At 30.4% G+C, this 14,740-nt stretch overlaps 9 protein-coding genes across 9 annotated transcripts, besides 11 other annotated features; 5 read left to right on the top strand and 4 right to left on the bottom strand.

Annotated features, from left to right (window-relative positions):
• Positions 1–24: 24 nt before the first annotated feature.
• Positions 25–81: a sequence feature (AT_rich).
• Positions 82–236: 155 nt separating this feature from the next.
• On the bottom strand, positions 237–947 carry CMU_013680 (proteasome subunit alpha type 2, putative; the record flags this gene model as incomplete). The annotated part of the gene is made up of 1 exon (XM_002141006.1): positions 237–947. One exon carries the CDS (start codon positions 945–947, stop codon positions 237–239), a length of 711 nt encoding a protein of 236 aa, XP_002141042.1.
• A 71-nt stretch (positions 948–1,018) lies between these two features.
• Positions 1,019–1,039: a microsatellite.
• A 114-nt stretch (positions 1,040–1,153) lies between these two features.
• Positions 1,154–1,174: a sequence feature (AT_rich).
• Positions 1,175–1,221: 47 nt separating this feature from the next.
• Positions 1,222–1,279: a sequence feature (AT_rich).
• A 196-nt stretch (positions 1,280–1,475) lies between these two features.
• On the top strand, positions 1,476–2,300 carry CMU_013670 (transcription factor E2f/dimerization partner domain-containing protein; the record flags this gene model as incomplete). The annotated part of the gene is made up of 1 exon (XM_002141005.1): positions 1,476–2,300. One exon carries the CDS (start codon positions 1,476–1,478, stop codon positions 2,298–2,300), a length of 825 nt encoding a protein of 274 aa, XP_002141041.1.
• Positions 2,301–2,302: 2 nt separating this feature from the next.
• Positions 2,303–2,326: a sequence feature (AT_rich).
• Positions 2,327–2,494: 168 nt separating this feature from the next.
• Positions 2,495–4,159, top strand: CMU_013660 (carbohydrate kinase domain-containing protein, putative; the record flags this gene model as incomplete). The annotated part of the gene is made up of 1 exon (XM_002141004.1): positions 2,495–4,159. One exon carries the CDS (start codon positions 2,495–2,497, stop codon positions 4,157–4,159), a length of 1,665 nt encoding a protein of 554 aa, XP_002141040.1.
• A 135-nt stretch (positions 4,160–4,294) lies between these two features.
• Positions 4,295–4,324: a sequence feature (AT_rich).
• A 21-nt stretch (positions 4,325–4,345) lies between these two features.
• On the top strand, positions 4,346–7,099 carry CMU_013650 (uncharacterized protein; the record flags this gene model as incomplete). Its single annotated transcript, XM_002141003.1, has 1 exon — positions 4,346–7,099. The coding sequence occupies one exon, from the start codon at positions 4,346–4,348 to the stop codon at positions 7,097–7,099; it is 2,754 nt and encodes a 917-aa protein (XP_002141039.1).
• Positions 5,370–5,390: a sequence feature (AT_rich).
• Positions 6,120–6,147: a sequence feature (AT_rich).
• A 70-nt stretch (positions 7,100–7,169) lies between the features above and the next one.
• Positions 7,170–8,627, bottom strand: CMU_013640 (PAP/25A associated domain-containing protein; the record flags this gene model as incomplete). The annotated part of the gene is made up of 1 exon (XM_002141002.1): positions 7,170–8,627. The coding sequence occupies one exon, from the start codon at positions 8,625–8,627 to the stop codon at positions 7,170–7,172; it is 1,458 nt and encodes a 485-aa protein (XP_002141038.1).
• Positions 8,628–8,805: 178 nt separating this feature from the next.
• On the top strand, positions 8,806–10,275 carry CMU_013630 (protein phosphatase 2C, putative; the record flags this gene model as incomplete). Its single annotated transcript, XM_002141001.1, has 1 exon — positions 8,806–10,275. The coding sequence occupies one exon, from the start codon at positions 8,806–8,808 to the stop codon at positions 10,273–10,275; it is 1,470 nt and encodes a 489-aa protein (XP_002141037.1).
• Positions 10,276–10,299: 24 nt separating this feature from the next.
• Positions 10,300–10,343: a sequence feature (AT_rich).
• A 126-nt stretch (positions 10,344–10,469) lies between these two features.
• CMU_013620 (uncharacterized protein) lies at positions 10,470–11,363 on the bottom strand (the record flags this gene model as incomplete). The annotated part of the gene is made up of 1 exon (XM_002141000.1): positions 10,470–11,363. The coding sequence occupies one exon, from the start codon at positions 11,361–11,363 to the stop codon at positions 10,470–10,472; it is 894 nt and encodes a 297-aa protein (XP_002141036.1).
• Positions 11,362–11,408: a sequence feature (AT_rich).
• A 121-nt stretch (positions 11,409–11,529) lies between these two features.
• Positions 11,530–13,335, bottom strand: CMU_013610 (kelch motif family protein; the record flags this gene model as incomplete). The annotated part of the gene is made up of 1 exon (XM_002140999.1): positions 11,530–13,335. The coding sequence occupies one exon, from the start codon at positions 13,333–13,335 to the stop codon at positions 11,530–11,532; it is 1,806 nt and encodes a 601-aa protein (XP_002141035.1).
• Positions 13,336–13,524: 189 nt separating this feature from the next.
• Positions 13,525–14,682, top strand: CMU_013600 (carrier protein, putative; the record flags this gene model as incomplete). Its single annotated transcript, XM_002140998.1, has 1 exon — positions 13,525–14,682. The coding sequence occupies one exon, from the start codon at positions 13,525–13,527 to the stop codon at positions 14,680–14,682; it is 1,158 nt and encodes a 385-aa protein (XP_002141034.1).
• Positions 14,683–14,719: 37 nt separating this feature from the next.
• Positions 14,720–14,740: part of a sequence feature (AT_rich) that runs on past the window's edge.

Here is a 14,740-nt window from a genome sequence, read left to right as displayed (position 1 = left end):
GAAATTAAAGGCTTGTTCATAAACTTTTTAAAATTATAATCAAAATTTTTCTTATTAAAATAAAACTAGTAATATAATATTGAGGATAACTGGTTATCAAAGAAAATTTAGAAATAAATTTAACATGAACTATGTAGAATCTATGGAGATATTAAAAGTCTAACGTGTCTAGTACTATAAAGTAAGCTCTATTAAAGATTTCACTAGGTTTCCAAGTCCCACTATTTATATAGATATTACTCTACTTCACCTAAATAGTCCTTGATTTCCTCTGATGATAAGGTGGTAAAAATCTTATTTTCACCTATGTAGCCTATCTCTACATTATTTTCATTCATTGCCCCTTCAAAGCATTCTTTAAGAGTCAAAAGTGCTGTATGTATTGCATCCTCAATTTCTATCTCAGAGTTGTATCGTTTTTCCAAAAATGATTTTGCGTTCTGCATATCTTTACCAATAGCTGAAGCCTTCCAACCAAAGTATGCCCCAGATGGGTCTATTTGGTATAGTTTAGGTTCTTTTCTATGATCAAATCCAGCTACTAGGAGTGATATTCCAAATGGCCTTACACCTCCAGATTGAGTAAATTCCTGCATAACTGCTGCTACTTCTCTAACTAATTCATTTACAGGAATTTCTTCATGGTATGTTGCAAAATATCTTTGAGCTACTTTCCTACTCTTTTTTAAAATTACTCGGAAATCAGCTGGCATCCCTGCAAAACAGCATCCAATTCCTTTAGTTATGTATTCGATCTTTCTTATTGAATTTTGCTCAATTAAAGTTGTTGATACTTTCTTTTCACTTGCAATAACGACGCCATTTTTCGCTTTAATACCCAAAGCTGGCCTACCATGATTATTAACAGCATTCAGAGCATATTCTATTTGAACAAGCTTTCCTGAAGGACTGAAGGTTGTTAATGAAAATGAATAATCACTATCCATAACTCTTACGGTCTATTTGATATAGGTACTTTATAATTTGCTGCCAGAATCTGTATATTATTTATTATCAATTTTTTTTTTTTTTTTTTTTTGAGGGGTCTCAATTTAGACGAGCGGTTCTCCCATTGAATTCTAGCATTACTAAAGTACTTTGTTTATACTAAGATTACAAGATTTATATAATTCTAGGACTTAGAGAGGCATTGATTTAATTAAATAATATAATTGATTGCAGATAATGAATAAATTGACCTCCTTTATTTTTAACCAAATCTAAAAAATTGAAAATTTTTCTTTATTTTAAAAGATATAAATATACATTTAAATAAAAAGGACTTGTTATACAAATGCACCCTACTAATACGAAATTATATGTAATGTAGATGGCTAAAGATAGGAGTTTTTTGTATTTATTAACAATTGGATAGTTATAAAGATATTATGGCGCCAATTTCATATCCATTTTTAGTTTGACTTTAAAAACCTTTTTTCTTATTGTAACCTACTACATTTAATAATATGTGATATATGTTGAAACGTGTACATAGTATGGACAATGATGAACCTAAATTTGATAGTCATGCAATTAATAATACCAGTAATGAGACTGATAACTTTGTATTTGAAATGCTGACTACAGAAACAAATTCCAGAAATATACCTCAAGTATCTAATATAACCTCACAATCAAATTTGCGTAACAATGTAATTAGCTCTACTATTCCAAGGGGTACTTTAAGACAAGTTGCAGTTAAAATATGTAGTCTATTAAAAGTTTGGAGAATCTCAACTCATAATGATATTGCAGATATATTAATTATGGAATATTTAGGGCCAGTAGATCAAGAAAGGTATAATTATGATATATTATATCAGAAAAGTCGAGAATCTAGTGAAAAAAGTATTAGGAAGAGGGTATATGATGCTATTAATGTTTTGATATCTGCAACAATTATAGGGAGAAGTGGTAAAAGTATTACTTGGCAAGGAATATCACACTTTTTAAACCCTTTAAGACCCACAAATATAGATAAGTGTATAAATCCTCCAAATTTACAATCAATTCAAAAGAAATTACATGAGAATATTGATAAATATGAGAGATTACAATACACACTTTCATCTTTAAAGACAATTATAGAATATAATTCTAAGAATAAGATTTCAAGTGAGCGAATTAAGCTCCCAAGTTGCATTCTTGTGACAAATTCGTCAGATATTGTTAATATAAAATGTACTTATTTTAACAATAGGAAGTCAGTGGCTATTCAAACTACTAATATTGTAGATTTTTTAGATCAGTTTGACATAATAAATAGAATTGCAATGAATATCAGGTTGAAGGAGCTATAAAGTATTATTTTTTTTTTTTTTTTTTAGTGATATTTAAATCTAGTATAAAAGTAGATCTAAAGTCTACGATCTAGAAATATTTTGTTAATATAGCTCTTAATAAGTTTGACCGCCCTTTTTTTCTTTTAAATTTGAAATCTCACTTGAACTTTTCTTACTCAAGTTGGTTCACCTAGATAGTTATAATATAGGGAATGGATAGTTGGTTAAATTTTTTTTATAGATGGAGAACTAGAACCAATCTTGATAATGAGACTTTACAAGATATGGATAAAACCGTAAGTAATGAGGATGTTTCATATGATAATAAACATCATTTGTATGATTGGTACCCACCTATTTCTCAAGGAAAACTTATTGATGCAGTTCGCAGTATTGTACCTCAGCTTAATATGGATTTGAGAAAAGGTTCACTTGGAAAAATTGGGGTTATTGGGGGATCTTTGGAGTATACAGGAGCTTCTTACTTTGCAGGCATCTCTTCATTAACAATTGGAGCAGATTTATGCCATATATTTTGTACTCCTGAAGCTTCTTTACCTATAAAATCATATAGTCCTGACTTAATTGTGCATCCTCTATTACCATCTAGTAATCTTGAAGCAACTATAGAAGATTGCACCTTGTATATTGATAATATTCGGGTGTGGCTACCTAAAATGGATGTAATTATAATTGGTTGTGGATTGGGAAGAAATAAAAATGTTTTAAAGGTTGTTTCAGAATTAATTCGAATTTGTAGGTCTCTATCAGTACCACTTGTAATAGATGCAGATGGCCTATATTTAGTATCCCAACAACCAGAATTAATTTGCGGGTATAAACACTGTATATTAACCCCAAATACTGCAGAATTTTTTAGATTTGAAAAATCTATCGAATTAGCCAATAGTATGAGCTCTGAAACTCTAATCCCAAATATTAAAGAGAGTTCTCCTAAGAGTTATAGTCAAGCAGGAACAGCTACTGCTGCAACTTCATCATATAGCCATATTGAACTCAATGATAAAGTGAGTGATATTGAAATTATTGATAATGATATCAATATTCCACAGGTTTTACCGTTGGGAATGAATGAAGATCTAGATATTGTATCTCCCTGTGAAAGAACACCTAATATAGAGTGCCCTTCAAATTTCAACAATCCTATTATGTTCGAAATCTATGATGATGGAGAAGAAATAAACCTGTATAGAAATAGATGTATTACTTCTGATAGTGAAAAATCAGATATCCCAGAGAATAAGAGAAAAAGTTTCTGTAGTACAAATCCTCTGAATTGGTGCTTTTATGAACATATTATATTAGAAAATTGTACACACCAAAAGTACCAAAAAGATACTAAAGTAGAGGCCTTCACCCAATTATCCCATTTAAATTGTGAACAGATTTTCAATAAAATTACTAAGGTTGTTGATTTGAGTAGATCTTTTGGAAATGTTTGTATTGTTCTTAAAGGTAAATTTGATATAATTACCAATGGTAAAGTAGTAGCGATTTGTAACTTATCTGGATCATATAAAAGGTGTGGTGGACAAGGTGATATTTTAGCTGGGTGTATTGCCCCCTTATTCTATTGGTCAATACAGAGTTTAACAAATACTACAGATGAAACTAGGTATTGCAACTCTCCAGAAATTATAGCAGCTTATGGAGCTTGTTGTATAACTCGATTGTCAGCTCATATTGCTTTTAAAAAATTTATGCGTAGTTTAAATGCTTCGCATATTATTGATGATTTATCTCATATATTTAGAGCTGTATTTGAAACGAGTTCGAATATTACTGCTAGCAACACTGAAGTTCATCTTTTATTTAATGACCCCACATCTCCGAAACATATACAAAGTGTTGAGTAGGATGTATTTAGTTTATAGATATTAGTATTACCTAATTTTTGATTATAGATTTAACTCATTTTAAAGTAATTTGTGTGTTCTTTAGAGGGGGGGGGAGGGAATGGAAATGCTGCGTATGCATGCATGGCCACATGCAATTTTTTTTTAAATAAATTAATTTTTTTTGTGTAAATTTTTTGAGTAAAAATGACTTGCATAGAACCAGGTTATATACACTTTCTGGATGAGAGCTATACTCTAGATGATTCAGAAATTAGGAATCTAGTTAGGAGGTGCCTCACACAGATTAATAATGGAATAATTTGGACTATGGGACGTCCAAAAAATGGGAAAACGAACTTTTTATATGGTCAATCTTATGATGATTGCAACATGAGTGATTCAAATGTAAATGGGGGCATATTTGAAAAGGTAGTTCATTGTTTATTTTCAGAAATTAGATCACCCAAATATGGAATTGATTTACCAAGTTACTGCTATAGTATAGTAAAAGTCTCTTTTTTATTATTTCACAAAGATGAGTACACAAATTCTGAAATTATATTTGATGCACTTCAAGGATTAGATAATCCCCTTGAGCAGATGCTAAAAAAAGAAAATGATAGTACTGGTGTATTGAACGTTTTACAAGTTGAAGTGAGAGAACCTGTTCATGCATTAAACATGCTAAAAGTAGCAAGGAAAATTCAACATGAAATTAATTCAATAAGTTATAATGGTGAAGAATATATCCCTAATATAAGATTTCACTCACTACTTGTACTCGAACTTGAATCTATTATCTTCAAATCTTCTCTAACAAAGGATTTAGAGAGTTATAACAATTTTATATATATCCTGGATCTTATTGGTGATCCCTCGTGGATAAATATAGAAATAGGTTTAAATGAGGAGAAAAGTGAATTACAGACAATGAGTTTCATTGGAAAAATTTTGGCCTACTTACAGAATTCAAAAAATTACCCAGTATGTCTGACTAAAACTTTAGCATATTGTATGTTAAATAAAAAATGTATTTGTATTGGCTATGTTACAGGAAATAATAATGATCAAATTATTTTCAAAGATACAAATAGTAAGGAATATGAGGATATATGGTATGAAGATAGAAATGATTATAGTATTTCTCAACCTTCTATTTTTGGTTTACTAGATGAACTTGAGAGTTATATCCAAATTATAAGATGTAAATATGATTTGAATGATAAAGAAAATATTTTAAAAATTTTATCTGAAAAGAGTGAAGAAGATGAGCTATGTACTCTATTTGTAAACATTACAACAATTATCTATAGAATAACAGGAAAATTTGTTAGTTACTCAAATATACTGCTTAACATTAACGACATTATTACGTTACTGAATTCAAATATAGAGGAATCAGATTATTTGGAAAATCATCTTAGTAATACTATAAATTCATTAACTACAAGTATAATCAATGAAATTATTACACTTTGGATGACAGATGAGAGAATAAAAGAAGATAATGTAGCAAAACTAACTGAGGGGAGTATAGAAGTCCAGAAATCTAGTGATAATCTTGAAAATCTTAGTTCTATAATGGAAGAACTTTTATCGATGAGTTATTCACCATTTGAGGAATTTTCAGAAAAAGATGTAGATAGTTTGAATGATCTGAGCTGTTCAGAGTCCCCATTCAATGAGCTTTGTTCAGGTAATGATTTTAATTATAAATTAGACGATAACACACCATCATTGACTAATGAAGATCAATCTAAAATTATTTCTTCTTTTAAAAATAGTTCATTAGAGTCAAATGTAAGCGAAATGAATTTTGAGTTGAATCATGAGAAATTGAAGGATAATGTGGAAAATAAAGCCCTTTTAAATCAAAAAATTGGGTCTAGAAAGTCAAAAGATAACACAAATTTTAGTTTAAAGAGGCAACATAAGTTTAATCAAGTTTATACAAGAAATAGAAAAGAAGGTATCTACGAAAAAAAAAATAAAAAAAAGAATATTTACCTGGATTCATCATCAGAAATATGGTTGGCTGTGAACAGAGCAAGAAGGCGTGTAAGAGAATATCGTTTAAGAGAACAATTAATGCATTCTCAGGAGCTATTAGAAATTCCTGAAAGTCAGGTTAAGAAAGATAATAAGACTTTAAGTTTATTAACAAAGGAAATAAGTCAAGTTACCAATAAAAATTCAGATCCATTTAAGATTTGGTGCTCTAAGTTTTTGGATTTCCCACTAAATAAAGTAGATATATTAAACTTACAAAAAGAAGATAGACAAATCCAGCTGTCTTCGTCACCACCACGCATTGAAAGTTTCACAGTTAAAGTTATTCAAGACAAGCAGTTAGATAATAATGAAAATAGTACAAATAAGTTAAATCTAACAACTTCTTTGAAAGATGCCGAAATACAGGTTTCTGCATTAGATATTATGAGGATAAACCATAGTATAAATAAAGATGAAATTGAAATAAGATCATATGCAGATCAAATTCCAGGTTATTCAGAAGAAGAAAAGATTACAGAAGTAATAAGTGATTTAGATCAGTGGAATAAAGATCAAGTAAAAGGAACTATTGAAAAGAAAGATATACAATCACCAATAGTTCAGTTATCTTTAAATCAAGTGAAAAATTATAAAATTCTTGATGATAAAAATATTAAAAAAGTTGATACTGAATCAAAAAGTCAAGTTCCAACTTATCGCAAAATCTTTACTCAAAAACCAACAAGTGGAACTTACTATTTAGTCAATAATTATGTAGCATCTAATTCAAATAACAAGTTTGCCTTTCTTCCAAATGAGACAAGTTTGAAGTCACCTCTACAACCGATAGTTTATTATCCTAGATTTTGGCATAATCCTCAACTAAATCAAATACAAAGTAGAATGGCTCTTATACCTCAGTACCAAAATTATTATAATCTAAATCAGAAATATATATGGGGTTAATGGTTCAATAAAACTATTAGATTAATTAAGATGTTAATCCACTAATTTCTTAATATGTTATATTCAATAGTTATTTATTAGTTGAAGATTTTAAACAATCAAAATTCTCCATCTCTTGCTTTACCTGGTTAATAATATCCTTAGTAATGGTTGGAGGTTGCCTATAACTACTAACTGGAGTGCAATTATCATTTTCACGACGTAGTCTACAGTGGAAAAGTTCATCGTTTGTACATATTATTGAAGATAATATGCTGTATGACCTTGGGTCTTTCGGTCTTTTGTTATGATTTTTAGAATATATATCAATAAATTTTTGCCTAGATTCCACAAGGTCCAAAAAAGCTAAACGAAAAGATTGTCTAACATCATTAAATTTATATGTTCCACGCCCAATATCATTATATGGAGGTAATGGTGATTCTAAAGAAAGAGTTGATTCAGAGCTGGAAATTTTCCTCGGAAAATATTCTCCTTTGTCTTTAACTTTAATCCCAGTACTGCTGTAATTGAATATTGTCCCGTATAATTCAAAGAAATCAAAAAGTAGATGTCCTAAGCTAGTCATCTGATGTATAACTGATGAATATGAAGATATATGCTGCTGTATAAAGGATAGAATCAAACAAAATTGGGCATAAGATCCCAAACCTCCCAGATAAGTCTCATCCAAACCTCGCTGATGTAAAAATAACTTGATTGTAATAATTAATGGTCTCAAAACATCAAATCTCTTTAGACATTCACAAATATGCTGAGTTGTATCAATACAACTCTCTTGGTTTAGTGAGATATCTACAGAAATACATGATTCTGAATCAACAAATTTTATAATTGGTACTCTAGCAGTTAATATTAGTTCGAGGCCTGTACATAAGTCCCAATTCCTTAATGCATCAGCAAGTTCCCTTAACCTCCTCTTGGGACTTCCACTAACATTCAGGATACAAATATCCAAGTCTCCAGTAGGAAGAGACAGACCGGTAAAAAAACTTCCAAAAGGTTGTACCTTTGAATTTGGCCACAAAGTATGTGACAAAAGCATTATCCGAGCAAGAATACGCTGCCTTAGAAACTTTTCAGCAGGTGTTAGTTCTAACCATCTTACAAGTTGTATTATCTCATTATTTAGATGAATGAAGTACATATTAGGACAATCAAATTTTAACTTCAACAAGTATTGAGGTATAAATTCCCATGGTAACATCAGGCTTTCCACTTCAACATTCCTTTTTTTATTAATTTCAGAGTTATCAGATCTGATGTTAGAATATTCAGGATGTTCCCTTTTAATCATATTTCTTCTTTTCTCTGGATTATCTTTTACGTTATTTCCGTCACGCCTACTATTTCTTGGTAAACTTATAAAGTCACTAGTTTCAATTACTTTCTTTACAGAAGGTTTAATTCTAGACTTCAATGTTTCTCTTAAGGCATCATTTAAAATTACAGCTTGCTCAATTTTTTCTTTATCCTCTAATAAATATGCATCAGGTCCACCAATAATATCAATGGTAGATAAACTCATTAAATAAGGATTATCATGAAATTAAGAGATATATAAACTAATAAATAATCTGAGTTATTAGTGATCAATTTAAAGACCATTCCTCTACTTTCCAGTTATTGAAATCAAAGATAACCTGGCAGAAGCGTTGAAAGCGCGTATATTACATTTTTATTTTACCTATTACACTTCTTCTCTTATGGAACAGAAAACGGAAAAGTGTATAGAATATAAACCTTTGAAAATTAGATGTGTAAGTAGAGAGCCCTCAGTAAGTATAAATAATGTACAATCAATTCCTTTGTTTAATCCGGATAATCTTGAGATATGTGGATACAGTATTGACGAAGCTAGTGGTTGGTATTTACACAACAAAAGCTCATGGCTATATAATGATGAAGATAAGGTATATTTCGACAGTTCTACATCTCAATTATATACTTTTGATGAATCAGGACTTTCTTTGGTGGAGTTAAATACACAACAGGATAAATTCATACATGATTATGGAAGTGAGTGTGATAATTGCAAGTACAAGAATGAAGACAAAACTATATCATATGAATTAGACTGTGTCACTTCACCTAAGGATGACGAATCTGATATATGCTTAGAACTTGATAATGATATAATTGCTGGAAGTAATATAAGGGTTAATAAGTTAATAAATGAAACAGAGTGTGAAGATCGGTTTATAACTAAGTTAAAGTTACCTATTGAGGTAGTAAACTCAACAAGTGAAGCTCTATGTTTCTGCTCTGCTGTATTTGATGGGCATGCAGGCTCTAAATGTGTAGATTATGTTTATAATAATCTGTTAACCAATGTCTTATCTGTTTACTCACAGGAAATATGTAGAAACAATGTAAATATACCAGGCCATATACCTGAAATTGGTGTAAATAAAATTAGTAAGAGCAATTTAAGTAATAAATCTCATTCCCAAGAGATAAAGGCTCTCTGTAAAGGACTTGAAAAGGGTTTTCAGATTACAAATAATAATTATCTTGCCATTGCAAGGAAGAGACAATACTTTGATGGTACAACAGCGTCTGTTTGTTTAATATATGGTCCAGATCCTGTAGATGGAGAATTAAAATTGATTTTAGCAAACTGTGGGGACTCTAGAATAATCCTTGGACGTTTGAACATTAGCGAAGATGGTGAAAATGTAGTAGCGTATAGACTAACTACAGATCACCGGCCATTTATTATAGGGGAAAGACAGAGAATTGAAAAGTTAGGAGGTTATATTAAAAATTGTGATGGGATCTGGAAAATATTCCCAAAAACGAGAATTTTAGGAGATAAGAAAAATAATAAACCAAATAGTATAAGTGTATCAAGAAGTATAGGAGATTTACATATGAAAGAGCCTACATTGTTGTCTACTTGGGAACCAGATATACGTATTGAATCTGTTGATATGGATAGAGATTTATTTTTAGTTTTATTGACAAATGGAGTTAGTGAATTTTTAAGTGATGAAGATATAGTAAAAATAACTAAAGAGAATTATTCAAAGAATCCCAATGAAATTGCGGAACTGATTACAAAAGCTGCGGAAAATAATGGAAGTAAAGATGATAAGACAGCTGTTGTATTGCTTTTTCAATGGTCAATTAGTCGCCAGATAGAAGGTGTTTATCGAGAATATAAAAAAGATTGATACATGGTTTTAAAGTGGATATAGAAATTTTTTAAATAAATAATAGAAAATATAATTATTATATATAACTAGTCATATATCGTATGTTATGTAATCATAGGTTAACAATTATTATTCTTTCTCTAGTTTGAGAATGTATTTAATTCCTTATAGGTATAAGAATATATCCTTTAATTCAACAATTTCCAGCACTATTAAACTTTCAAAGTAGATTCTACAATTTTCTCCTCTATATTTAAGATTTCACATAGTTTATTAGTTACTTGTAAATGGAATTGATCTAGTTTTTCAATCAATTTTAAAATATTATCACATATATTGCAATGTAAATTCCATTCCATTTCGAGTAATTTAAGTAGTTTTTCCTTTTGAGATCCCTTTGGTGTCTTAGTAATACTAAATTCTAAGTTCTGAATTATTTTCCTCTTTTCCCTAGCACTACTAGCATCTCTTATTGTTGTACCGCATTCATTACATATATCTTGATATAGGTTATACAATTTTATATCTCTTTGTTTAATACAAGCAATGTGAATAATGGGATCCTCTGCTGAATTAACTGAATCTAACTTTATATCTGATATGCTTTGTTGTGAAATATTAGAAGATTCTGAAGTATTTACATTAGGGAATGAAGATGATATAATGAGTAAGGGAGGTGCAAGTCCTAAAAGAGCATAATCTAGTTGCTTTAGTATATTGCTATCAAATATACCTCGTGATTTCCAAATATTAAAACAACGTCTTGCCTTAGCCATATACTCAGTATATTCAATATTTATTAGGTTAAAGATGTTTATGATAGCTTCTGATGCCATATGAGCGTGATTCTTGCACTTTTGAGCAAAGTCATTCAGCAGATAAAGAAGAGGTATTAGTTGCTCAGGAGGAGCTGTAATACTATATTCTTCTATTAGTCGTATATATAACTGTAGAATCACTGGATTATCCTTAACACTTATTATTCTTTCAGAAAGTGAACATATCACGTCTTGTTGTGAATTTATCTCTTGCAGACGTTGTGAAAATAAATGCAATTGAGTCTCAAATTCAACTGAACTAAACTGGCCTTCAGTAGATTCTGTCATATTTTAAATATTTTATATATTCATATTGAATAATATCTAATTATACCCTAAGCTCCTCAAATAGTTTAAATTAAGGGCTTAGTAACTTAGTATAGAGACTCTTAGCGCCAAGTGTATGTTGGTTAACAAAAAATCTCAATAAAAAAGGCCAAATTTACAAGATAAACTACCTTCTCTGCATAATTTCCAATATTAATTCAACATTACTTTTAGCTACAGCTTCGAATTGCTTAGTTTTTGTCACATTATCAAAATTTTTTAAGATAAAATTCAGAGCAGCCTCTTTAAGAGTAACAGATGAATGAATATCAGCTATATTAAGTAATATAGCAGCATTATTGCAATCAATAAATCTTATCATATAACTCTCACACATACGCTGAAGCCTAACTATACCAAATTTATCAGCAGCTAAGAATAATTGAGTTACTTTTGTAAGATAGTCTGAATCAGAATGATGTACTGATGCATTTGTAGACTCTGCATCTAAATTCACAAATAGCTCTACTTGATCTGTGTATAAATATTCGAGGACCATTAGTAATATATCTTTGCTAATTTCTTGAAGAGGTACAACTAAAAAACTATTCTGGTCAGATTGTTGTATACGATCCTGTTTAGAACAGTTGGTTATTAGAAGTCTTAGGATATGACTTCGAACTGTAATAATTGCTCTATGAGCATTTATTTGTGAACCATCATCTAATTGAAATATTACATCAGCAGTGTTTTTATCATTAAGTAATCCTTTTAAATCTTTATTTAAAGTACTTACTGGTATATCAATATGCAACTTATTGTAAAGATCAATAGCAATAAAGTCATTTAATCTATCTTGTCCATCATATCCTCCAAAAATATACAATGTAAAGTTGTAAATAACCATTGCATGACAAAAACGAGCTTTTGGAGGCTTAGTACATGTACTATTATCATATACTTCTGAAGTAAAATTTGAAGTAAGATTTTCACTTGTATAACATAGTGAAGATGAGGAACTCATTGATGGAAGTAAAGATATAGATTTATTGGAAATATTAGCAATTGAATAAGTATTTGGTTTAACTAGTTTCCAAACTTTATCTTTTAGAGGAAAACAGTACAAATCATTTCTAGGGTGTCCTCTTGAACTTCCTCCGAAAAGCCATAATGTATCACCACACTCAATCATACTATGTGAATCTCTTGCAGTGGGAGTATCTTTAGTGCAGGGAATCTCTTCCCAGTAATGATCTTTTAAATTGAATACATAAAAATCACGTAAATGCATATCTCCATCATGGCCTCCAAAGAGATACATTTGATCATTTTTTACAACACAAGCTGTTCTCCATCTAATAGTAGGAATTACATATTGGTATAATGTAGTCACTCCTGGACTTGTAAAAATATCATCATTTAAAATACTGTTTGTTGTAATGTCAGGTATTGGATGATTATAGTTGATCATATTCCATACCTTTTCTTCAGTATCAAAACGCCACATATCATTTAGATATCTCCCATCATTTCCTCCGAAAATATAAATATACTTTTCAAAAACAAAACAAGAATGAGAATGTCTGGGAGATGGACCTCTCGAAGATGTACAAGTCTCAGATATTGTGTTCCATGTATAATTATTAGTATTATACCACCATATATCATTTAACTCTTCAGTTCCATTATGTCCCCCAAATATATAGATACAATCTTTATAAACAGCACTAGCATGACGATCTCTAGGCTCAGGAAGTGGTGATTTAATGTGTGAAATATTTAGATCTGTCCATTTGGAGCTATTAAAGTCAAATTTTAACAACGAATTTATCCTATTTCGACCATCATATCCTCCAAATATGTACATGGAGTCACCTACTACATTAGCTGTATGAAGAGATCTGGGACTTGGTTTATCACCATAGCTTTGAACTTTGTACCACTGAAGAACTTGATGAAATCCATCAATATCAACATCTATTATACTAGACATATCTAATAATTCTAACTTATTAGATTTCACTTCCAAGGCTATGCTAGATCTTAAACCTGAAAGAAAAAGAAAAAAAGGAAAGTAAGGCGCCTTTCACGCTTGGTAAATATAGATGTAGTCAAACTCGAAATTCTTCATAGTTAAAGTTCTCTAAAGATAATTATGCCCCATTAGAATTTCAACTTGTTAATGTCTCCTTGTGATGCGAATGTAGCTTTTGGTAATGAAATACCCTTATCTGTAATATCTAACACAGACAATATTCAGTCTCTTTCTACTAAGTCAATTATAGCTTATAATGCTGGATCTCAGCAGTTCCAACTGGAAAGACTAATAAAATCTTATTATAAAGTTACTTTAGATCTCATTGATCTGGAGAGACTGCGTAGATATATCGGGAATGCTGCTGCAATTCACTTTATTAGTGGAGGACTAGCTGGTATAGTTAGCCGTACTGTTACAGCCCCATTGGATCGTATTAAAGTAGTTATGCAGATTGCAAAACGCAATCTAAGAATACGTGATGTAGTCACTTTGATTCATATGGATGGAGGAATATCTGGATTTTTTAGAGGGAATGGAGTAAATTGTCTTAAGGTTGCTCCCGAGCTTGGACTTAAATTCTATATATATGAATATTATAAAAGCCTCTTGAAGTATACAAGAATGAAGTATCTTGATAAAGAAAAAAATTTGAGGAAACCTGGGTACAGTCTTAATTCTGATTTAACTCTTAAACATAGTGTTTCTAATAATTATATGTATGAAAGGATTATTGCTGGTGGCTTTGCTGGAGCTACAGCTCAACTTATTATATATCCACTAGAAGTCGTGAAGACTAGAATGGCTGTTTCCAAGGTCAGTCACTATACTGGAATTTTTAACTGTGCCTTACAAACATTTAATACATGTGGCTTAAGAGCTTTCTACAGAGGAGCAATTCCTGCAATTGTTGGAGTATTTCCATATTCTGGAATAGATCTAGCCTGCTTTGAAACTCTAAAATCCTTACATTCAAAATATAAGCATGAAGTCGAACCCTCTTTATTGGAATTACTTTCCTTTGGAGCAATATCTTCTACCTTAGGTCAGATAGTTTCTTATCCTATAGCCTTAATAAGAACTAGAATGCAAGTGGATGGGATGAATGGTAAACCTCGAATATATACATCTATATTTGGATCTCTCAGACATGTTATAAGGACTGAGGGTCCTAGTGCAGTTTATAAAGGTATAAGACCTAATTTAATTAGAGCAGTTCCAGCTATATCAATTAGCTGGGTAGTTTATGAAAGTACAAAGAATTATTTAACAACAAAAGTAGCCATTAATCCTATTAAATTATGAAAAAAACTACTTAATATTTGTACTTAAACTTCAATTCTTAAAATTAGATTTTAAAATT

This window comes from Cryptosporidium muris, genomic scaffold (assembly GCF_000006515.1).
Source record: "Cryptosporidium muris RN66 scf_1106632373475 genomic scaffold, whole genome shotgun sequence".
Lineage (NCBI taxonomy): Eukaryota > Apicomplexa > Conoidasida > Eucoccidiorida > Cryptosporidiidae > Cryptosporidium > Cryptosporidium muris.
Note: the sequence above shows the minus strand (reverse complement) of the source record. Positions and strands in the feature narration are given on the sequence as shown.